The sequence below is a fragment of the Aptenodytes forsteri genome, unplaced genomic scaffold (genome assembly GCF_000699145.1).
Source record: "Aptenodytes forsteri isolate BGI_AS27 unplaced genomic scaffold, ASM69914v1 Scaffold130, whole genome shotgun sequence".
Classification (NCBI taxonomy): Eukaryota; Metazoa; Chordata; class Aves; order Sphenisciformes; family Spheniscidae; genus Aptenodytes; species Aptenodytes forsteri.
Window position 1 is genome coordinate 223,459 of NW_008795133.1, and position 23,952 is coordinate 247,410.

General features: G+C 36.6%; 1 protein-coding gene across 2 annotated transcripts in view; it reads left to right on the top strand.

Moving 5' to 3' along the window:
• Positions 1 to 23,952, top strand: part of SRBD1 (S1 RNA binding domain 1) — a 133,337-nt gene that overhangs the window by 15,820 nt on the left and 93,565 nt on the right. For both annotated transcript variants that reach the window (XM_009278384.2, XM_009278386.2), the window contains exons 10-15: positions 131 to 266; positions 5,889 to 5,992; positions 10,550 to 10,657; positions 17,493 to 17,650; positions 18,847 to 18,937; positions 19,989 to 20,096. In XM_009278384.2, coding sequence (XP_009276659.1) covers positions 131 to 266; positions 5,889 to 5,992; positions 10,550 to 10,657; positions 17,493 to 17,650; positions 18,847 to 18,937; positions 19,989 to 20,096 — 705 coding nt within the window. The remainder of the gene's footprint in view (positions 1 to 130; positions 267 to 5,888; positions 5,993 to 10,549; positions 10,658 to 17,492; positions 17,651 to 18,846; positions 18,938 to 19,988; positions 20,097 to 23,952) is intronic.

A 23,952-nucleotide genomic window follows, 5' to 3' on the forward strand; every position in this document is an offset into this window, starting at 1 on the left:
AGGTAATTGGAGTTAATGTAACTTGTAATTGGGCAGACTTCAAAATTAATTTTTGTTCAATAGAAGCACTAATGACTTGTTACAAGCTTCATGCTAAAATACCTCATTGACATTGGTTTCTTTTATTCAGATGTCAGCAAAGGTACATTTGTATCCAGTCAGGCTTGGCAAAAGTGTCGTCCAAAAGTGGAAATGAAAAAGATATCGATAAATTCCAGCTGTACCATGAGTTTTCTTGTAATATAAAGAACATTCAGCATCACCAGGTACACCTACAAATTTGTATTTTTTTCTTAGAATTTTAACTATAGCAAAGGTGGCTTTACTTTTTAATTTTGTTGCTTAAAATTGATTCTAAAGATACTTGATTTTGCTTTTCAGTTATCAAAGGTAATAGAGACTTTCAAATTCTTGAAATGCAGAACTAAGCTGTTAATGTTTGTCTTAAGAAACTGAGCAGAGGACTGCTTATTCAGCTTGTCCATTGTCTAATTAATTCTCATTAAACAAATATAATCAGAGATTTCAATATTGGTGTGATTTATTTTCAGCGTGTCGTGCCCTCCCTCCCTTTCCCCAGTAACAAGTGCATAGCAGGTGTTATCAGGAGGGGGATGAAGGCTAAGTGATAATTTATGGTCTGTAGGGGTGAGATTGGGGCATTGCGTAGTAGAGGAAGCTGCTTGGTTGGAGTGTAAGTATTTGAAGCAAACTCGGATAAACTTATTCTTCGCTTCTTTTGGATGTTTGCTGCAGCACTGAGTCAGAGTGCTCTGAGCCATTTGACACTAAACCTGTCAGGTGAAACTGGTGAGAAGTATCAGGAAAGGATCCAGAAAATTGAAATTGAAGGTGACCTAGAAAAGCAGCTCTTGTCAGCAGCAACTTCATGTAAAAGCTGAACAATCAAAATAGAAAGGCGCAGGGGAACATCCCATGCACTACCCCAAAAATGCATTTGTTTTGCAAGTCATCAGTATTCCCTTCTGTGAAGCATCTTTGGTTATCCTAATCCCCAAGCCTAGACCTATATGACTAGAAAAAGAAATGAGGGACAAAGCAAACTTACTAGCTGATGAGAAGCTGATGACTTGATAGCTCGGCTGCTCCTGTTACTGAAGTTCAAAGGCTGAAGTGTGATGCACTCAGTCTAGCTGTCAAGACCGTTGCCCTGATTCATTACTAATCACTAAGTGAATTGTCTCTTGTTTTGGTCACGATTACCTAGCTTTAAAATAAACAAAAACAAAACCCAAAACCCAAACCAAAACAAAAAACTGCACAAAAAAGACCTTCTTAGCTGCTTCCGACCAGAAATGTCCCTTTCCTTTAGAAGGCTGCCTTATTCTACAGCAGAATGCTTTTCCTTTTCTATCTATGATATACTCTCATTTTCTCTCTGCTTGCTGTTTTAAATCAGTGTGATATTTTGAATTAATAAAGGATTTTCTTGCATGTCTTGAAATAAATTTATTACAAAAAATATTTCACAACATGTATGGGCTAATTTTAAACCCATGGTGTTAGGTGAAAGACTAAATTACTACAAGTAATTTTAATAGACAGGCCTTCTGTAGATGTTTGAAGAGGTACCTGTAGTTGTTCTCTTTGTAGTAAGTATGAACATTTACTGTATTTATATCAGTAATTGTTTGGTGAAAACTTGCTTCTAGAGAGTCTGGAAAAGTCAATAGAGCAAGTGGAGACTACTGTGGTGACATATCACAAAGTTTTGTAGATTCATCAGGAGATTAAGTGTTGTGCTGTATGGGTTTTTTGTTTGGGTGCTTTACTGTTGAATGAATACTTTGGCTGTCAAAGACGGTTTAGTTTTTCCTGCACTGAGAGTGGTGAACACTGAGATATGCAACGTGTATTGGGTGTACAAGTGTTTCCTGGGATGACAATATGATTTACTTCTTGTCTGAGGAATCCTTTTTTTCCCGTTTTACATAAGGAAAACCGTTGCTTAGGTAGAGCCAGGGCTAGAAAACAGATTTCCCAAACCTGGTCAGCACTCTGACCATGTGGCTGCACTCTTTCTTATCCAGGATGAGTCCTTAGTTTGTCTGTTTGATGTTAAGATTAACTCTATCTGTTTTGGTTTATTTCTCCTTGTGTCTGTCACTAACCTTAATGTGTCTTTCTTTTCCCATTCTGGCTCTCCAGTGAAGTAATAACCATTGTTCTTGCAGCTGGTAGTCCTGTAGTCACGGGATGTTTTTGCACTCCTATGCATTGTCTTTCATCTGTATATTACTGCTATTTGACTATTCTAACACACTGAATATTTCTCTATTATGAATGTTAAGAGTCTGAGTTGTTTGTGCTTCACTGAGGTTTCAAGGCCCAAGGTATGTCAGGGCTCTTTTGTACTAGTTGAGGAAAAAATTCATTTTATGATTATCTCTGACATGTGCTGTTTGCAGAGTTCCCTGTTCTGTAAAAATACTGTAACTTCTCATTTCTGCTGATTTTTGGTTCTTCGTTAGTTTTCCAGTTCCTTTCTTTGTCTCCCTTTTGAGTTTTGATGATGAAATAAGGAAAGAAAGTGTTTTCTTTATCTGCCACGTCTTCCTTAAGCTTAAACACTAGTATTGTGCTTCTGAAAGTCTTTCTCATAACCTTCAATTTCTTTATTACCTGACCTTACTACCCTGCTGATGCAAATTATCATTTTTTTCTCGTTTGTTTTCTTGAGTTATAACCATCCCTTTTAATGCCTAAAAGTCTTTAGTCTCTCCTTCACCTAAGACTTCGAAGAAATACTTCTTTTCTGCATTCAAAAAGCTGGTTAAAAATGTATTCTTGAATGTGCTTTGGGAGAGGTGTAGATGTCTTCAAGTGAAGAAATTCTCTGGTTTGGTTCAGGATTTTTAGAAGAAGCTTATACCTAAAAAAGATATAGGGAAGCCTGAAACTCAGAGGGATTTATAAAATTTACTAATCCCCCAGGACTGCAGGTTAAATAGCTGTGTTTTAACAACACTTGCAAAATTCACTGCTTTGAAGACCTTCTCTACTCCTTTCATGACTGCACACAGGCAAGTGTTCTCAATGCATTTAGCTAGAGGCAAAAGTAGAAGTCAGCTTTAAATCCTCTTTGCAGAGTTGCAAATAAAGGATTCCATAAAATACTGCAGTGAAACTGGTCATTGTCTGAGTATGAAGTGCTAGTAATCTTAAAGGTCTGTGTAGGACCCTAACTCTGCTCTAGCTTACATGTAAGTAAAGGGGACGGGCAGTAGACTAGCATGTTACCTAAAAGAGCATAAGCTGTGTCTTTATGACCAAAGCATTTGTAGCCGTGAGCGTGCCTTGCAGGCTGTATTACAATGAGGTAAACTGGTGTGCAGTAAGCTGCAGCTTGGTTCTGCAGTTCTGCAGCTGTCGTCGCACATGCTGCAGTTCTGGGTTACTTTCCGTGCCATCGTCATTTTGTGTGTTGAGACATGCCACGAAATAATCAGGACTGGCATGGAATTGGGTTGTTTGACTGCAAAAGTTAAAATACTGAACCTGAAATGAGAAAAAACCCTATTTGTTTAAAAAAACCTGACACCAGATTTGGACATAATCAGATACCTGTGGGTGTTTCCAGCTGGAACACTTTTGCTCTCGGGAGGTTCAGCCACAGTTCCTTCCTTTGGCAACAAGGAGAACCTGACTGGAGTCTTAGGATGTAGTTGGGTAGCTATACCAACACTGTTATAACTAAGGAAAAAAAATCTTTCAAGAGTTTATTTGAATTTTTGACTAATTGTAAACAGTTCAGTGTTTGTGTACGCCTTGGGGTTGCTTTCCTCTATTTGGAGATGACTGAATTGGTGGGAGGAAAGGAATTAATGAATAAAGTGTAATGTTTAAGGCAAGTGCTCTATTTTCAATCTCATACTTAAAAAGGAATTGGAAATTAAAGTCCTTGGCAAAATATACAAAACTTATTTAGTGAGTCTAAGTAAATCTGGAACACAGAGGAGAGCTGTGCAATGTGAAGGATGTATTTTTCTGATAAACAGAATAAGGTTTGATAAATCTTGTGACTAGATCAAATTATTGTTCTTGCTTTCTCTTAAAAATCTATGTTGTTTTTATTAACCCTTCCCCTGGATCTGTTCCAGTCTTGCATAAAAACAGTCTCTCTCCAGAACTGAAAGTTTACTTTGTGTCTAGAATAGCTGTATTTGAACCTGTTACTTAAAAAAAACCGAAACAAACCCACCTTTATTATCTTAGGGAGAGAAATTCAGTAATTACTTTCTTAATTGAGCATTTCCTGGATGATAATTCTTCTCTGAACGCGTGTCACTTAGAACAGCATAGGCAGATTGTTTAAGAATAAAAATGTAAAAAATATTAGTGACTGTAATACAGCTGGTTTAAGTTCAGGTGACTGACACATTCGGCAGATGGAGTGCCAGGAAGCAAAATGTGACCCTGCTAACAGTGTGCTGAATGATGACATTATAATTCTATCAGATGCATTCTCTGTCCTGAGCATCGTTTTAATTTCATTTTAGCTTGACATTTAACTTTCTTTTTTTTTTTTAATTTTAAGTAAAATCGGAATAAACATGAAAGCATTTGATTTGTTAAAATGTGTCTTTCTAATCTCTACATGAAAACATTTGCTTTGGCAGTCAAGGTACCAGATGCTATAATATTTCACATGTAATCTTTATTATTAGCTTTGTTGTTCAATGATATGTCAGGCCTGGTATGTCACAGGAGCAGTAAGGCTGAGGAATATAAATTGGTACTATGTCCTGGAGTCATTTTAAACCATTGTATTTAGCATATGTGACATGTCTGAGTTAGCTAGTGATTGAATTAAAGTTCATGATTGACACAGAATGTTCTGTTGTGACAGTGCTCAGGGCCTGCTACATACAGCAACATGTGTAGTCATACAGGAATGTCAACTTCTAGCAGATTTTTTTTATTTTTGAAAATTATTTTTTTATTAAATTATTTTTTTATTATTTTATTTTTTTTTTATTTGTAGCTGCTTCTAACTGTTGTTCTGTTTCTAAAAATCTCTTGACCAGTGAGTTTTCTTAATAAATACTATTAAGGATTGCTTCAGGTGAACACTCATCATCTTCATAGAGAGGTTAGACTAGTAGATACCCACCAGTATCCTCCAGGATACATCACTCGTATTGTGACCCTGGTTTTAAATGTAGAGCCACAGACTTCCATTTAAAATAGAACTCTGTGTGCAGATAGCACATGTGCAACCAGATTTAGCTTTAGATCATGAATATGCAGTTGTGTACACAAGAGACTGCCAGAAATATGTGCATACATTTTCAGGCTGGAGCGTTAAGGTTAACGTAAAGAGTGTATCTACAATATTTTCAGCTATTTATGAACTAGGTGTGAATAACTCAAAAAGTCATCCTCTTTCAAATTAGGCTGATTACCTTTGTATCACAAGTTCTGATTCATAATTAATTTTAAATTTGGATTGATCTTGGGAAGCAAAATGACGCCTGAAGCTTAGGACTAACTTTTTCCCTTTCTGATCTTTAGTTCTGATTGGAATCACTTTTCAATTCATTTCTTGAGTTTTAATTTGGGTTATTAAACAAGATTATTCTACCAGCTAAATTCATGCTGACTTGTATAAGTGTGTTTAAGATAAACTGGATCTTGAGATTGCAGACTCCAGGAAAAATGTATGATTTGTTATGCCACGGCATGATTTAATCTGTGTTTAAATTGTGGATGTTATCCGTACATGCTGGTACTTTGTGAACTGATTTACTGTACCACCATCATGATTTGCTACAGAATGTCAAGCAAGTGCATACACAAATGTTGATAAGTTTATCTTTTGGATATTTTGTGTGTCATCTGTCTCTGCCATTTATGTTTGCACTCAGATTCTGGCCATTAACCGAGGGGAAAATCTGAAGATCCTGACAGTGAAGGTCAACATTCCTGACGGGGTGAAGAATGAATTCTGTTGGTGGTGTGTCAATGAAAGGTCTGCATGGATACATATTCTTACAGAAATCTTTTTTTCTATAGACAGCTGCATACTGAAATGTACCTCACGTGTCTCGTTACGTTAAGAGAACAATTTAAACGAATACTTATTAAATTAGATGAAATTAACAAGTGGATAATTCTTATTCTGTATTTCCAACTGGTGTAGCATTATGCTGAAAAGATCGTGCCTTTGGCCGTATTTGGGGAATTCTGGTACCATTCTTCAAGCAACTGAATTTCTAAAAATTTTGGGTGATTTTTTTGTTTCTTACTGATTTGCTCTTAAAAGTTGCTTTTTTTTAAGCCTGCAGTGAGATGTTTAGTGTTGCATAATTTTGAGGGGTTTTGCAAAAGTTTAGGTTAAATGTAAGTTGTTGTGTGCAATATCTCTGTCAGTCTTTTTCTTGGAAACTGCACCTTGATGTCCTCTGTTGGAGAATATTGTGATCCAAACTGTGCATCTTCCTTGCATGTATAAAAGACAGTTTTCTCTTTCTCAATAGTTTGAGATATTGGGCATTGTTCTGAGGATGTCTTAGAAACTCCTACCTTTGCATCCTAAAATTGAATAACCAAAAGGAGGAAAAAAGATAGGAAAAGATGCACTTTTACTGCTTTAGCATGTATTTTTCTTCCACACCAAGTCCAAGAAAGGGATGTGGTAAAAATGTTCCTTTTCACTGTAGAAATTTAATAGTTCTGTTTCCAGCACGGAAGCCTCTGAAAGAGTTAAAATATTGTTTGGCCAGATAACATAATATGATCTAGGACTAATAGTAAGTACCAGGAAAGTATCAGGATTCATAAACACACCTAAGTTTCATTCTAGTTTTAATACCTGTAACAGAAACGGAAGTTCTGTCCTCCCCCCGAGACGTATATTCTGTAGGCAGAACGTATCTGTCACTCTTGCTTTTACTGCGTCTATGACAGAATTTGGAAGCACTGTGAGCCACAGATAATGGAACAGCTTGTCACTGCTACACAAATGAAAGTGGGATGTAAATTGAGATATTTTTGGTTGATTACACTTTTGTGAGTCATCCTGAGATAAAAAGAATATTGACCTTGGAAATGGAACTACTTACTAATACTTAGCATTCGTGAAGCTATATATGCTTATGGCTTTTTACTATTTAAGGACAACTTCTCCACCATCAGAAAACTTCAAAAGGAATGATTTTAGTAGATCTTGGTGCATTGACATCTAGGACAGATTCTGATCTTCCTTAGTAGATTGATAACTGTGTTATCAAATTGACAAATAGTAATTGTGTATTCTGCCCTGCAAGCTTGGAAGTGACTGTCCAAGGGTGGGAGTTGCATTATTTTCATTGCATCGATTTACTGGTGAGAGCAGAAGGTTAAGAACTTTTGTTTGAGGCAAGGATTTCAAGCCTTTGCAAAGGTATTAACTAATTTACTGAAGGTCACACACAAAATCAGTTGCAGAACCAGAAACGCCACCTTGCTACAGAGTTTGGCCAGTATTCTAGCCACAAAACAGTATCATCTACTGCCTGTTGAATTAGTAGCAAATATGCTGACTTTTATGTGTTCTTCTGAGGTGAATTTTTTAGCATTAAATGCCCCTGTGATGGAAAGTGGATTTGGAAGACTGGAGTTCTTCATTATTGCATTGAGCTCCATGTAGATGCTCTGTAAGATGACTGTATTTTCTTTGCAAGTTCAGAATATTTATTAGCCTGTAAAAGCATCTATATTTCCTTGAACCATCAGGTTTGTGCTGAAAACTCAGAATATCTTTAGGCCTGGCCCCATGGATTGTGTTATTCCCCAGAAGATGGCATCTCTGTGGTCTGACAGTGAACCTAGCTCCATTAACACTAGAACAGCACTGGTCCCAAAGACTTAATCGTGAAGTGGGAAACGGAAAAAGGATCAATGAGAAACAGACGGAGGGGGGCTGCTTAGCTAGTTTTGAGTGTAAAGACAACATGGAGTTGTTCCTTGGGAAGGGGCGAGATTTTGTTGCCAAGTGGAATTACAGCCTTGAAAATGAAGTTCGGTGTTAGACAGTCTTTTTCAGTTTCCAGACAAAATCCTCAGATCCTGTGTAAAGTCCATGGTACAGGCCTCAAGGCATGCTTTGTCTGTGGTTACCATCTTGGTACAAGTTTCATAAAATGTTTTGGAGGAAAACAAAGCTCTCCTTTTTGTGCTTCACGTCTAAAAGCCTAACTGTGCTCTTCCTGGAACAGTTGTTAATTAATACAAGTGGTTCTTAACTTGGGCTATGTTAATTCTGTTGATGTATAGATTCAGCCTCTGAGGTGTCTCAGTAGCCTAAGCCATTTATGCTTATGGTGGTCCCTGTTGTGAGCACACGCACGTGGAGAGCTGAGTAAGATGATATTATTTATGTGGAGCTTTTCTAAATAGGGCTTCATTTAAAGGGCTTCAAAAGTCAGCTCTTGATTAAATAATCAAGAAAAATCTGTTCTTAGAGGGAAGCTTAACTAGGCTGCGATGATCTTTAAAAATATACACACATGCTTTTGCTTTGTTTTTTTGCAGTGAAGTGGATTTTTCTCTTTCCTCATGAAGTATTGGAATGATTAAAATGCAGTATTTGCTATGATTGAACTTACTGTTTGGATATTTTTTGCATTTGTAGCAATTTCTAATAGAATGTTGCCTAAATAATTTTTACTTATATATAGGCAGGTAATAAAAATATCTGCTGTGATAACCTATTTACAGAGAAAACGTTTGCTAACTAGCTTTAATGGATGGAAGAAAGGGGGAAACAGCTGCCAGGTTTCCAAATTCATTCTTATTTGTGCTGAGGATACTTTCTCCGGGAGTGTACTTATACTTGCCACCTGTAAAAACTTCATTTTTATAGAATTGGGTAGCAGTAAGAGGGTTTAAAGCCTTTGCCACTTTTATATAGGAATGGAAAGAGTCTCTAGTTACATATAAGTATAATAGAACTATTTGCAAAAACTGTTAGCAAAGTGATGAGGTCATATGGGTAAGCACTACAACGTACAACTCTAGATGTTGTAAAACTAAATGGTAAGCTTAATTCTGCTGCCATGTCTGTCTGCGTTAATGCAGTGTTGACTCGATCACGCATTTCTCAACTATTATATGTGCAGACACTTAAAGCTGTTTCAGGAAATTGTAGATCCCCTTAAACAACTGAAAAGCTGTCTGGGTAGGAGCAATTTAGGATTCTCAGTATTTCTGAGTGAGTGCAAGTAAACAAAGTCAAAAGTAAAATTCAGTCCTGTTTTTGCCTGGGCCTGCAGCTGGACATGTTATCAAATGGCCATAATTCTATCATGTTGCATTTAAAAAAACAAAACCAACCAACCAAAAAACTTACAAAACTTAGCCAGACATACTAAAAAATATGTATGTATCCCACTTTGCAGTTAGGGACCCAGGCATGTAAAAAAATACACTAAATGAAGAAAACTCTGAATGTTATCAGTATTTTAAAAAGAAGTAAAAAACAGGTGGACTGTAATGGAAAATGTTCATAGTCTTTACTTCTGTTGGAGTATAATACATCTGGCTGTGTCTCCTCAATCTTTCTCCCTTTGCATTGGGTGGACAATCTCAGTGAGTCAGTTGTGCTTGTTCAAGGACTTCCCCCTGCCCCCCCTCCCCCGTAATGTTGCCCAAAACAAAAAGATCAATGGAATAAATATCTGGGATCTCTCTTCTGGAGAGCTTTGAAACTGAGGTGTATTTTAGGACCAAATTTGAAGTAATTGTCTTTACGGCTATGACCACTGTGCACAGTTTCCTTAGAAAAGGGGATGCTCCAAAGAGTTTGGCTTAGAAAATGTTGGGAAATCGTCTTGTGTTTGTTTGGTATTGTTTATTTTGTTTTCCCTTTTGCTAGAATGTTATTTACACTTTAGATATATCAGCAACAGATAAAAGAGAAGAATCATTTGCAAATTGTTTGGTTTTTGTTGTTTTGTGGTTTTTTTTTTTAAGGACTGCTGCAAAATTGATAGATTTCATTTTGAGTTTGAATAGAGATACTCACAGCATTCCAAATGAAATTTGAATTGGGTTTCATTAATTGATATTAGTGTAGCTCTTGAATTTCTGTCTGGACACAGTTGCCTTACAGCAGTAGCTCTGCAGTGACACTCACAGAGGATGTTTAGTCATTTTTTTATGTATCGAGGAATAGCAAATAATGCAACCCTAATGGTGATATGGAACAAAGTTCTTTGTTCAGTTGTGGTAAGCTTTGACTTCTCCAAGTGAAGAGTAACATTTTTTTATATTTTCTTTAAAACATAAAATATGATTGCATTCTAATACCTAACAAAAAAAGATAAAAGGTAGGCCTTGTCCCTTGTCTGATAGTAGAACCATGAGCAACTTCTCATTCCATTCATATTTGAAGCTATGATTTCATTGCCTAATTATTGTAGTAATTCTGCAGTTTATAGGACATTATACTCAATGTAGAAGTCTTTGTTTGAAAATTCCCTTTTTTCTGAGTTTTTGCATATGTTCTTAAAATATTTCTTATTTTTCTTTTTCTGTTCTTTTGCAGATGGAGACCTAAACAATTTTTAAAACCAGAATTAATGAGGATACTACGGAATTCGGTAGAAGATGCATATAAACGTCTTATATATCCTCTCCTCTGTAGAGAATTCAGGTAAGCCCAAAATGGATGTGTATTTTCATACTACCAATTTCTTAACAATTCCCTCCCCAACTTTTTATTAGAATATCTTTTATCCATTTGAAAATATCAGCATGTTTTTAATGCTCAGTGCTTACAGAAGAAATGAACTGTGTAGTCTTGGTTCTGTAGATTTAATTTGTGACCCTATGTGGTTTAGGCTACAGTAGAGAAATGATCTTTCTGTGAAGTCATTTTACATGTTTACATATTTGTTGCTTGTACATTTATCTAATAAAGTACAGTTTAGATCTACATTACCATAATAGTTGCATCTTTATCCTTGTATTAGCATAAACCATTATGTCACTGAATTTTCCCAGCATCTCTTCATGTCACAGCAATACTACTGCCAGTGACATTGTTCTGACTCCTTCTCTTTTACCTCTCTGAAAGAAACCAGCAAAGTAATTGTTGTGGTTAGAAATGTCCCTCATGTTTGTCATCTGCACTTTGTGGTGAACGAATTAGTCATAATGTTAGTCTGATACCATTTTGTGGGTATTGTGATGGCTCTAGAGAAGTCAGTAAACTTATTGCTGGTGATACTGTAGTAATGATGTAATCAGGCAAAGTGTCACTTGTAAGATCTAGAATATTGTTCTAAATGTAAAGGAAAATTAAAACTTAGTATCAAAGTAACATTAATTAAATAGGTTTTTTTCACGGTGTAGTGTAGGAGTTTACCACATAATCGAAATTACTTAACATGTCAAAAAGTCTACGTTCTAAAAGAGTTATCTTCTAATGGCTAACAGTACTGATGGTGTGATTCTTCTCTTGAATACAAGAGAAGCTCCCCAAAGCATAACATGTTTGATTCTGGCAAAGCTTTCTGATATGTGACCTAAGTTTTAATACCTGTTTTGAGGTAGTTCAAATGGAGTTTATCAAAGAGACCCTGTTTCTTGGACCAGAAACATTGAAATGACTTGTATCAAAATGACATGTGTTGGTTATTCAGTACCTAAAATCAGCAACCACATTCTGAAATACAGTTCTTCTGTACCTGCTTGGCTGTGCGCTTATGTTTCTGTTCAAATTGGAGTTGTTTTCCTGGCATTTCTTTTCATGAGCATCATTGGCTGGATCTTCTATGTTCTTCCCCTCTGAAAAGATCTGTCAGCTAAAGCTTTGAACAGCAGTTATTTCTAATGGCTTTTGGGTTTCTTCACTACAGTATGTTGTGTTTGCTCATTACTTTGCAAGCAAGAGTGCTTCACCTCTTTTGATTAGTGAGCCTGTTTTTTGCTACTGTGAATTTCACAGATTTTTGAAAATGACGAGTTCACTTTTTTGTGACCACAGTACATGTAGCTACTTAGGGGAGGCACTGTGTCTATTGTTTGGCCAAAATGATGAACATCTCATGATGGTGAGTCCAACTGTTGGCTTCTGTCACATGAGTGTGGAAGTAGTTGTCATTCCTAGCCTTCTCTACAATCAAACTCTTTTAAAATAAGGAAAAAAGACTTACCTTTTAGTGGGGCTTGGTTTTATCATAAATAAGCAAACTGACATAAGGGTTCTTCAAGGCTCTTTTGTTGTGTTTTTGCTTCGTGGTTCCTACCACAGGACTGTTGTGGCCTCTGTGGTGTGTATAACACTGAGGGCTGCTGCAGCAGTAGGTTGCTGAAGGTTTTCTGTTCTCTTAATTAAAAAAAAAAAGGCTTCCTTCCCTATTACTTCCTAGATGTAACTCACAAGTCATAAATGCAAAGCATACAAAGCTTGCTGCCTGTTCCTGAGTGGATGTCTGCTTATGTTTTACTCTCTGTGATAATTTTGCATGATTGGTGGTGTCTGGTTAGGAAAAGCTGAAACATCTCCTATAGAGAGGAATGCAAAGCACCTGCCAGTAGTATTCCTTGTCCATGACCACTTAACCCTTATCCTTCTTTTATTCTCTTTCCACCCACACCAGAAGCTGATTTTTAGGACAGCAAAGGGCTGCTAAAGTATTCAATACCTCCTTTTAGCATTAATATTTCCAACCCACCCCTCACTGTTCTTTTTCTTTTCTTTTTATTATCATTAAATGTTGGAACAGAAAGTTTCCAAGAGTGTATTGAAATTTCTGGTGCTTCTAGTGATCAGAAGAATGAAACTTGCCAGCAAGACAGTTACCTTATTTATTGTTTAATTTCCTTTCTTCCACTCTGTCAGATAGCATCATTTCTTGTATCTGGTATAATAATGTCCAGTGTTGCTTTTGGCTCTTTGAAATACATTTTATTTTGTTGCAGTACTGCATGGAATGATTCCATCAGGATTTGATACAAGTGATGTGGCACGGACATATTTTTTAATGGATAATCCTTTCCTAATTTTCCATGCTTTCTCAAAGTGAGTGCTTTCTCTCCTCTGTCTTCAGGGACACAAACATTTCTCTGTATATCTTGTTTCGCACCTGAAGCTAGTTTGCAGATATTTTTCCATGGAAAGGATTGCCTCTCAGACTGTATATGGAAGTGGGGAGTTTTAAATCTCAATTTAAAAACTGACTCTTAGAACATTGACTATAGAAGCTAGTAGGTCATGATTAGGTTATTTGCTTTTATTACAATATACCTGTTAGTGCTATACAGTCTGAGTGCTTCATAGAGTTCAAGGCAGGGGCTTGAAATTCTGACTTGGTTGGTACTTTTTCATAAAGTAGCAACTGAAGGGTTTTGTTTTGTTTTTTTACAAAATAACCATTCCCCTTGTGTTTAGAGAGGAGGACTGCTATCTGCCTCTGCCTTATATCTCTGCCATATTAATGAGAATTGTCACAAATTGGAAAAACATGAAGCTGGGCATCTTGCCATTTGGATGAAGCCAGTAGTGCACTGAAAAAGGGAAAGATATTAGATTGTTTGAGGTAGCTTGATATTTGTTCAAGGATCAAATGACTATCCCAAACTTGAAATTAAGGGCCAGTACTTGGGACAGTAGATCATGTCATTGATACAAGTGTTGAGTGAGAGACAGTTAGAGAGAAAAGAGAGGTCTATATTTGAAATAAAAAAATACAGGATATTATGTAATAGAAAGGACGTACGTTATGTTCCCCCTACGCACCATTAAATGTTGGAACAGAAAGTTTCCAAGAGTGTATTGAAATTTCTGGTGCTTCTAGTGATCAGAAGAATGAAACTTGCCAGCAAGACAGTTACCTTATTTATTGTTTAATTTCCTTTCTTCCACTCTGTCAGATAGCATCATTTCTTGTATCTGGTATAATAATGTCCAGTGTTGCTTTTGGCTCTTTGAAATACATTTTATTTTGTTGCAGTACTGCATGGAATGATTCCATCAGGATTTGATACAAGTGATGTGGCACGGACATATTTTTTAATGGATAATCCTTTCCTAATTTTCCATGCTTTCTCAAAGTGAGTGCTTTCTCTCCTCTGTCTTCAGGGACACAAACATTTCTCTGTATATCTTGTTTCGCACCTGAAGCTAGTTTGCAGATATTTTTCCATGGAAAGGATTGCCTCTCAGACTGTATATGGAAGTGGGGAGTTTTAAATCTCAATTTAAAAACTGACTCTTAGAACATTGACTATAGAAGCTAGTAGGTCATGATTAGGTTATTTGCTTTTATTACAATATACCTGTTAGTGCTATACAGTCTGAGTGCTTCATAGAGTTCAAGGCAGGGGCTTGAAATTCTGACTTGGTTGGTACTTTTTCATAAAGTAGCAACTGAAGGGTTTTGTTTTGTTTTTTTACAAAATAACCATTCCCCTTGTGTTTAGAGAGGAGGACTGCTATCTGCCTCTGCCTTATATCTCTGCCATATTAATGAGAATTGTCACAAATTGGAAAAACATGAAGCTGGGCATCTTGCCATTTGGATGAAGCCAGTAGTGCACTGAAAAAGGGAAAGATATTAGATTGTTTGAGGTAGCTTGATATTTGTTCAAGGATCAAATGACTATCCCAAACTTGAAATTAAGGGCCAGTACTTGGGACAGTAGATCATGTCATTGATACAAGTGTTGAGTGAGAGACAGTTAGAGAGAAAAGAGAGGTCTATATTTGAAATAAAAAAATACAGGATATTATGTAATAGAAAGGACGTACGTTATGTTCCCCCTACGCACCTGGCACTTTAACATTTCCTGTTACTATAAAAGTTTCTGTATATTCATGCCAATTTTAAACATGATTTCCATAAGGTGCACATAACTAATAGCATGTGTTTAGGGGCAATTTTAATTCCTGCACAAGTCTCCCTTCACAGGTGGACTGATGTGAATTTGCAGTGTGGGAGGACTTGGCCTTGTGGGCAATAGGGACCCCGTATCTCTGGGATAGATGGAAAGCTGGAACTTGGCCTGTCTCTTTATAAAGCCTCCAGTCTAAGAGCATTCAACCTTACCTTATTTACAAGCCACTTTTAAACTTCATTTCTATGCACGTGTGGCTGGTTGAATCTCTATTTTGCGTGTATGTAGAAGATCCATACAGCTGTGAGACTTAAGATATTTGCTTTTTCTCTGGTCTCTTACAAGTGGCATCAAATTGTTCTGTCCCTGGACTCTCCCTGGAAGAAGCTTGTTCTGTGGTTTAGGTTATTTTTGTGTATTTTTTTTAAGAATGGGAGGAGGATGCTGCAAGACTGAATAATCAGGAAATGAAATGGCAACTGAAGTTCAGTGGAGATGAGTGTAAAATCATGCTTGCGAGGGGAAGTAATTCTCCTTTTATATAGAATATTATGATTGACTAGGCTATGACACTTAGGCTCGGAAAAGAGAGGACTTAGAGATGAATGGCGTGTGAAGAGTGGCACAGGGTTTCTAGGGATAAATTTTTACTCTCTTCCAGTATAAGACCTAGGGGGGCCATAAAAATTAAAAAGAATCAGCTTCTAACCAAAAGGTGGCAGCTATTTGCACAGTTTGTGATGCACCTGCAGAACTCACTGCCAGCGGACTATGTGGACGGAAGAAACATGCATGGGTTCAGTAGGGGACTGGATAGTTGGACAAGAGATCTGTTATGGGCTACTAAAGAGACAAATCATGTCAAACCCGGGAAATACTCTGAACTGGAAATAGTTGGAGGCTACGATAAGATTATGGGACAAGTATACTAGTGCTGCTGTATCAGCTCCCTAGGCAGCTGCTTATAGCCACACTTGGAGACAGGATACTGGGATAGAGGGACCACTTACCTGAACTAGTGCAGCCATTCCCATATTCTTGTCTTTAGTGGTGCAATATACAGAGTGTCTGCTCTTTGGTGCTGAGCGCATGTTTTGAATTGCTAAGGAGTCTTGGAATGCATGTATACCCTTCACCATCTCACTTTAAATCATGTCTGTGTTAATTTGGTATACTTGATACAAAAACAAAAAGCATGGGGATATAAGGGAGCCTTTTGCTGTTGCACACTTCCTTAGAAAATGTTCAGTCAACAATGTGAAAGAGAATCTAGACCGCTTTACAAATGAGACATGATTACAAATGAGACATTTACAAATGAGACAAAGTACCAGCTCTTTCTGTACCACTGTGGGATGAGACACGGCTGAGCCCGTTGTTTGATTGGATCCTGGGCAAACTCAGGTCAGACTCTTAAGTTCTTCCACATCTGAAAATTGCTCAGAACAGCTTCATAACCTGTCATGTCAAATAGCCCTTATGAGGTTTGTGTTTGAATTGTTTGTAGCCTGCTTGTGTCATGCATTGATTGACCTAAACAACTTGAGTAATTTCCCTCACCCCATTCTTATAGGGTTAGTTAATGGGAATGCAGGTTTTTTCTTCTGTAAAAATAAACCCAGGTATTACTTTTTTCGGTGATGGGTAAAAGGAAAAGGAGAATAAGGTCACTGGCTACCCTTTAAGTTATATGAAGGCTTTACTGGATTGCTGTTGCTTGCCTAATTATTGTAGTTACTGACAATGTAATGCAGCTGAAAATGGCAATGAGTACCTGCAAAAAAAAAAAAAAAATCAGCTAGGTGATGAATATTTGTGTCCCCATTTAGACTTTTTCAATTTTGCTTTTTTTGTATAAGATGCCATACCATGACAGAAACACTTGTCCTTATCAGTCATTATCTTACTGGCCACATCTGACAAATAAGACATAACACTCTGCAGTAAGTATTCTTGCTTGAAGTCATCAAAGTCAATCCTTGGTGCACTAACTCACTTTTCTCTTGAAGAATATGGAAAAGAAAGGTAGGGAACATCATGACCCCATCAGCTTTCTAGTTTGGTTCTGAGGAAGCGGAATACCCTCCTAGAAAGACCTCAAGTCTAAACGCTTCTGTGATGACTGTTAGATAATGTAATTCGTAGATGAAATTAAATGCCTCATGAGTCATGGTGTGTTAGCAATTAATTGGATAGGCCCTTCCAGTTTCTCTCTAGTACCTCTCAGCCTAAATGATCATCCTTTTTTTTGCTGGGTAGTGACTTTTCTCTAGAACTGGGAAGTTATGATGAAGTCAATCCATGCCGCCTTCAAATCCACTTTTCTTTGCAATTAGGTATCAGCTTTGATGGGAAGCTGTTCTTCGCTCAAAATTATGAGTTGATGTTTGAATGTTAGTTGGTATGTGTACATTCTTATAGGTGTTTCTATTATACTCTTTATGTTGATTTACTTTCTTAGACCCAGAATGAGATGATCATATAGCTGATCCTTTTTTAAAAAGTGTCAAAAACTTGATTGGAAATGTAATATTTAATTAAAGATAATGAAAACATGATTGGAAAAAGCCTTACAACTTTGGAACAATTCAAAAGTGCGTTTGAAAGCTAATTGAGGGGAAAATGTTTTTTGCTTTCATCCTTCTAAGATCAAAGTTGACATCTGATGCAGAGAAAGAGTCTGTGATGATGTTTGGGAGAAATCTCCGGCAGTTGCTTCTGACCAGCCCTGTGAGGGGCCGTACTTTGATGGGAGTAGATCCTGGCTACAAACATGGCTGCAAGTTGGCAATTATTTCACCGACCAGTAAGTTTCAATTCCAAGTATTTTTGAAAGGACTGATAAAAATATATTCATTTAGAGGAAAGGATCATTTCAAAACCTACTTTTTTATTGAACTGATTTTTTCCTTAAGCTTTTAGTGTTTTCCACGCATCCTGTCATGCAAAATCCTTTCTTCAGGCTTAAGGTTAAGTTTCTGGCACCTGGATTCCGGTGTCTCTTTTGGTGTTATTACTCCTCTCTAAAACAGAATTTAAAATCCCTTCTGCTTTCTTGAATACAGGTTCAAATAATTGTGCCCCTCAGTAGTCAGCAAAGAGAACACCTGGCATTTTTATTGTTTAATGAAGAATTTGAATTTAAATACTTTCTTTAACTTTGCTTTTTTCATGGGTAATATCTTGGACATCTGGACACTTTATCAGCCCCTTTTGTTTGGTAGTATGTGTGTTAATGTGAGAAGTCAGAAACATTGTAGTTGCAGAACTTTTTAATTCAGTTTTTAGACAGATATAGAACAGAGCCTTTCCAGTTCATCCTAGTCTGATCTGGGGATACATACCTCTTTAGGCCCATGCGAAAATGGTTTGTTTTCCTTTTATTTTGTCGTTGCTTTTTGTCTGAGAATATATCTGGCCAGGGTGGATGTAAGGAAAGATGTGCTCTTGACACGTGTTAAAATGGCAGTAAAGGTAAGGTAGATAGTTATTAGCTTGCATTGCACCATAAGCTATCAGTACCAGTTAATACAGAGTTATTTCCAAATGTGATAGATGGGATGATGGCAAGAGCTGGCATTGGAGTCCTAGAGCTCCTGGACTGCAAGTCCTGAGACTGCATTCCTAATTTTCATCTCTCTTTACTGGATCTGTAAAATGTACTAGACTAGAGCAATAAATCTTTTGCAGTGAATTGCTGTTTTTCTCTTTGACAATATAATACACTTTATTTGCCTAATATGACTAGATGCTCGTTACTTGTTGTGTGGATATGTCCCCAGGGAACTAGAAAATGTGTCAACTCATTTTGCTTTGGCAGCCAAAGCATTTAAGTCCTCTGCCCACCATACATTTCTTCTAATTGGATACAAAAATAAGAGAGAGATGGCTTATTAAGAAGCTTTCTTTGCGAATCATCAAATTAACTTTAGTAGTTCTGCAGGATATAGCTTTTGGATCTTTGTGGTTTTTATCATATGGCTTTGCCTTTCATTGTTCTAGGTCAGATACTCCATACTGATGTCGTTTACTTGCATTCTGGTCAAGGATTTCGTGAAGCTGAGAAGATAAAGAGGCTTCTGCTACAGTACAAGTATGCTAAAGAAACTTCCATTTATTACTCTTTCTTACCAAACGTAATGAAAATCTTCACTATATAAATACTTGCTTTTGGCTGGAATAAAAATTCTAATGATTTAACTGGAATTATTCTTTTTTTATGTAGTTCAGAGCTTATTTTTCTTTTAGTCTACGTTCATGCTTTTACACTATGTAGATGTTAGAAGCATATGAAATCAAGCCATGGCTATGACTAAGGCTGCATGCTATGAATGTATCCCCATAAAGCTCTGTCAATCCATTTATTTATAGGAATAGAAATTAACATTCAGCTAAGGAATAAGATTAGCCTCACTCTTCCTACCCCCCACAACCCCCAAACCACTCATCGATCTTTCCCTGTTCCAAAAGCCACATTTAGTCTTTGGAAGAGTTTTATTAAGCAAAGGAAATCCTGCTCAGATAGATCTCCAGATGGACTTGCAAATAGGGGCAGCATGATTAAAGGGCTATTGTATCCAACTGTTTTGGGATCCCCTGTGGACAGACATCTGGTTAGCTGCTGAACTGCCACAGCATACAGTCCAGTTTGTCTTTAAGCATTAGATTGGCTTCGAACAAGGTGATTTGATGGCTGACTGGCTGTGGTGGGGCCAGTCAGAGGCAGTGACCTTGCAAGCTGTTGCAAACTATGATGTTCCCATTAAGGAATTAAGATGATTGCTTGGGCTTCTGCCCTTTTTCATGACTCGTAACAGATGAGGGAAATATGAGGTGAAAGGGTTTGAGGACTGTAAATAACATTACTTTTCTCTTATGAAGTATCATTTTTGGGTTTTCTGCGGGTATTACCACTGTTCAATTCCATTACAAATGAGTGAAAATTTTGACTCATCTCATGAACCGTCACACTGCAAACCTGTTAAACACAACGTGATGTTACTAGGAGTACGTTCTTATTAAATCTGAACCTTGTATTATATAAAATAAGATGTATTGGTCATTGTTGTGCATTGAATGCTATGTATGAAAAAGTCTAAAATAATAATTAAGAGTAATTGTTCATCTTTTTACCCTATGCAAAGCTGTAGCACTGTCGTGATTGGCAATGGCACAGCCTGCAGGGAAACAGAAGCTTACTTTGCTGACTTAATTATGAAGAAATATTTCGCGCCACTGGATGTTGTTTACTGGTAAGGTCACTTTGCTGTGATACTCATCTTTTCAGCATATTTTAACTTAACAGATAGTTTTAAATGTAATTTTTTTGAAGTGTTTCTTTTTATTGCCTTGTCTGTCTTTTTTGAGTCAAGCTTGACCCATCCTTCCAGCCAAAGGAAAATGGCTGTAGCTCTTTGGAGCATGAAAGTAGTTCTCCTGAGTCAGTAAGAGAGACTCACTGAAGCATTTTATTTTCTCTTCCTGAGGTTCACTCTGTTGCTATTATCATTGTAACAAAGTATGCGAGAATAGCAGCTCAAACAGCCAAGGACCTGTGTTTGGCATTGTGTGTTTATTTCTTGATAAATGAGGTTTAAATGCAAATGATAAAGCTTGTGTTGTCTGACTATGGTATGGAATGCTTACTAATCCTATGGGTATTAAATGATCTGGGAATAAATATTTTGTTAATAGCTGGTAGTAATGAAGGTATTTATCCTCTTTAAACTTCAAATTTTATCCGTTAGTTTGTTGAATTCAAACTAAACCATTCTGCTGTTGGTTTGGATAGAAACTGTACTATATTGCTTTCTTTTTTTCCCCGTGTGCTTTTTTTAATTCACACCTTTATTTTTTTTAAAGCATTTTTGGCGATTTACCTTGGATTATCTTTTGTGCTGAACTTTAACAGCACTGTTTCCTTTTCACTGTCTTAACGTACTGAAATAAGTTATGGAAATTTTTGAAAAAGTTATGGCCTTTCTCTGTTCAAACTAATATATACATTTAATGGAGCCTTTTATTTAATGGAGCCTTTTCTCAATAGATTAGGAAGTTATCTTACAGAAATGTTCAACAAATGTATTATTCCTGCTAACTTATACTATCATTTAATTGCACTTGTTCTTTGTTTCTAAGATTTCTAAGTAAATTTTCAGCAAGATCTGATACTTAAATTTCCTTTTTATTTCAGGAGACATAGTGGGGGTTTTCTGATTTTAATTGTTTGCAAAGGAAAGAGTCTGTTCAAGCTTCTCAAAAATTAGACATCCTCTTTCCTGAATCCAGCTTGAAAACAGTGGATTTTTAATGACTGTAGAGAATGGAAAACATTTCATACTGTGTGGTTTTTGGCAAATGTTTAATTTCACTGTTGTTCACTTCATATAGTTTAAAAATCCATTACATTGACATAAGCACTTTGTCTGAAAAAGTAATAGTGATTTTATTTATTTATTGATCGTATGCTACAAAATGTAAATAACTAGTTTACACAGAAAAATTTATTTATATAATACTGTGGTGGACAGTTTTCTCACTGTGTTTTCCTCTTTTGCTTTAATATTGTCTGCCTGTTTATAGTTCAGGATTACAGAATTTGCAAAGTGATTATCAGTATTGTTTGGTTGTGGGTTTGTTTTTTTGGCCAGTAGAACTACCAAGTTCTTGGAACTGATAAAAGCTCTTGTGAAATAGGAATTAGTATAAATGCTCTAAGGCAGAAGTCAGGTTATCAGATTATTGCTTTTTCTAGTAGTGACAGATAATTTTTTAACCTTTCGCTTTTTCTGAAACTTGTGATATTTGTAGGAAAAATGTATAAATGCAGTTGTTTAACCTGTGAGATTAATTCCTGGAAGTGAAAAACAGCATAATCAAAACAATTTTTTCTTTCAGTATATATTTATATTTTTAATGGTTTACTTGCGTTGTCTTCATATATGGTGAAGAGCTAGTCCCTACTTCAGAATTCGTATGCAGAAAACTGAGGTACTGCATATTAAAATAAAAATCAGAAGAACGCAGGGGTGTTTTTGTATTGCATGCTATAGGTGACATATTTGATGCTGTTGAACTTTGTAGACTGCTGTTTGTGTGTGAATTTTTGTGTGGGTTTACAAATAAGCTGGACTTGCAGTCCTTGTCTCTCTTCACATTTTGAGTCTTGACTGAATTTCTTTCTTGAAGATCGGGGTTCCCATGTTGCCCTTTCTGCTAAACTAGTTTTATGTGCATCTCGTTGCATTATCCAGTGCTGGGGTTTCCCAGCCATGCCACTGAATCCTGCAAGATAGCCACTCTGTTTGCTTTCTAGCTCCAGAAAACCTTAATCTCCTTGGTATTTCTTAGTAACAGAAAGGAACGATGAGTCCAGACATCTACCTCCCCACTTCTGATAATCCAGTGAAATGCCTGGAATTTGTCAGTCTGAGTTCAAAAATGTAAGTGATACTTGCTAAATGAGGAGCAATTAGTACAGAATTATCATTTGAGCAATAGGTAACAGTAGGCATACGTTGTGAGAACTGCTATACCTCTTGAGGGGAACTATGAAAGATGACTTGGAAGAATGTGCTCTGCTGATCATCTTTTTTTTAAATAACAAAGTCCCCCAGAGCATGCACTCTCAGATGACAAAAAACTTTTCTGTTTCCATGTTCAAAGTCTTCCCTTGGTTATGTTGTTTTCTCATGATAGGGGAAAATATGAGGGCTTTGTTTATACGTAGGCTAAATACAGATCTCTAATCAGTTCTGTGGAAACCCATGGTATGCTTTTGGTTCAAGTCATCTTTATAAATTGTTTTTCAATTCAAATCTCTAAGAAACAATTTAAGTAATGTTGGAACAGTTCATTTTTAAAGATGATCTGCTTCAGCAGATTGCAGTTATAACTAAAAAATGGATTTACAAATCAATTTAGTGTTTGAACTGTAAAAAAAACCCCACAAAACCCAAAACCCCCCACCAAACAAAACAAAAAAGACAGAACAAAACAAAAACCCTCCAGTGCTTAAACTGTAACAGAATGAGTTAGTTGCATCTAACATTATACCATTTCCCAAGCATTCAGCTTCTCGCAGTGATGCACTGACCTGCATGAAGGTGGAAATCCTTGCCCAGCAAAACAGAACTCAGTTTGTTGCTATGTGCAAGTTTCAGACAATTGCCAATTGTACTTGTGTTTACAATCTTTTTCCTTAAAGGAGTCCAAATGTAAAGTGGCTTGGCAGATGAGGCTGGATTGTTTTCTAGTGCTTTAAAACCAAAATCCCAATTAACTACTTAAGCTGTCATTCAGAAAGGTGGCTGATAGAGAGGTACTACTGACTTCGGCTTCCTTGGCAAATAAAGCTTGTAGTATGATACTACTTAAATTTTTTGTTAGAAGTGGAGAATAGGATCAGAAATGACTGTTAAAAAAATAAAAATCTGTCCATACTTTTATGTCCAGTTCATCATATGGAACTTGGATCATGCATTTCCAGGGAAATGAGGCAATAATAGAGTCTCTAATTTTAGAAAGAAGGTGTGTGCAGTTGATGCATGCACAAATAATCTGGACAGGCATGCACTCTAATGAACGTTAATGATAATAACCAGCTGAACACTAATTGATTGCATGTATGTGCAGTACGTGCTGAAATATGCTGAAATAGTCTCTCTACTACTGAAGTCCTGTACAATAATTTCAGAATTGTGCATGAAGTTATTCCTTGGCTTCAGTATCTGACTCTAGTGAGCACTTAACTACAGACTTAAGTGAGAACACCGTTTCACCTGTTTTTCAGTTGTGTGGCAAGAATCAACTTAACTGATTCTCACTTTAAAATATTTCAGTTGTATCAGTGTCAAAAGAGACTTCCAAAATAATTTTCTTCATTTCAGTTTCTCTCAAACATTATTTGATGACTGCTTTGACTGCTTTGTCTTTTTTAGTGCTAATAAATATATGAAAAGCAAGCAATTAAAATAACAAATCCTCAGCAATGGCAAGTACAAACGACGTATAGTTTTACTGAAGTTTTCCAAGACGACGACAAATCAGTGAAGACAGTAGTAGGAAATGAGGCATATGGCACAATTTTTCATGTGGCTTTAAAACCTG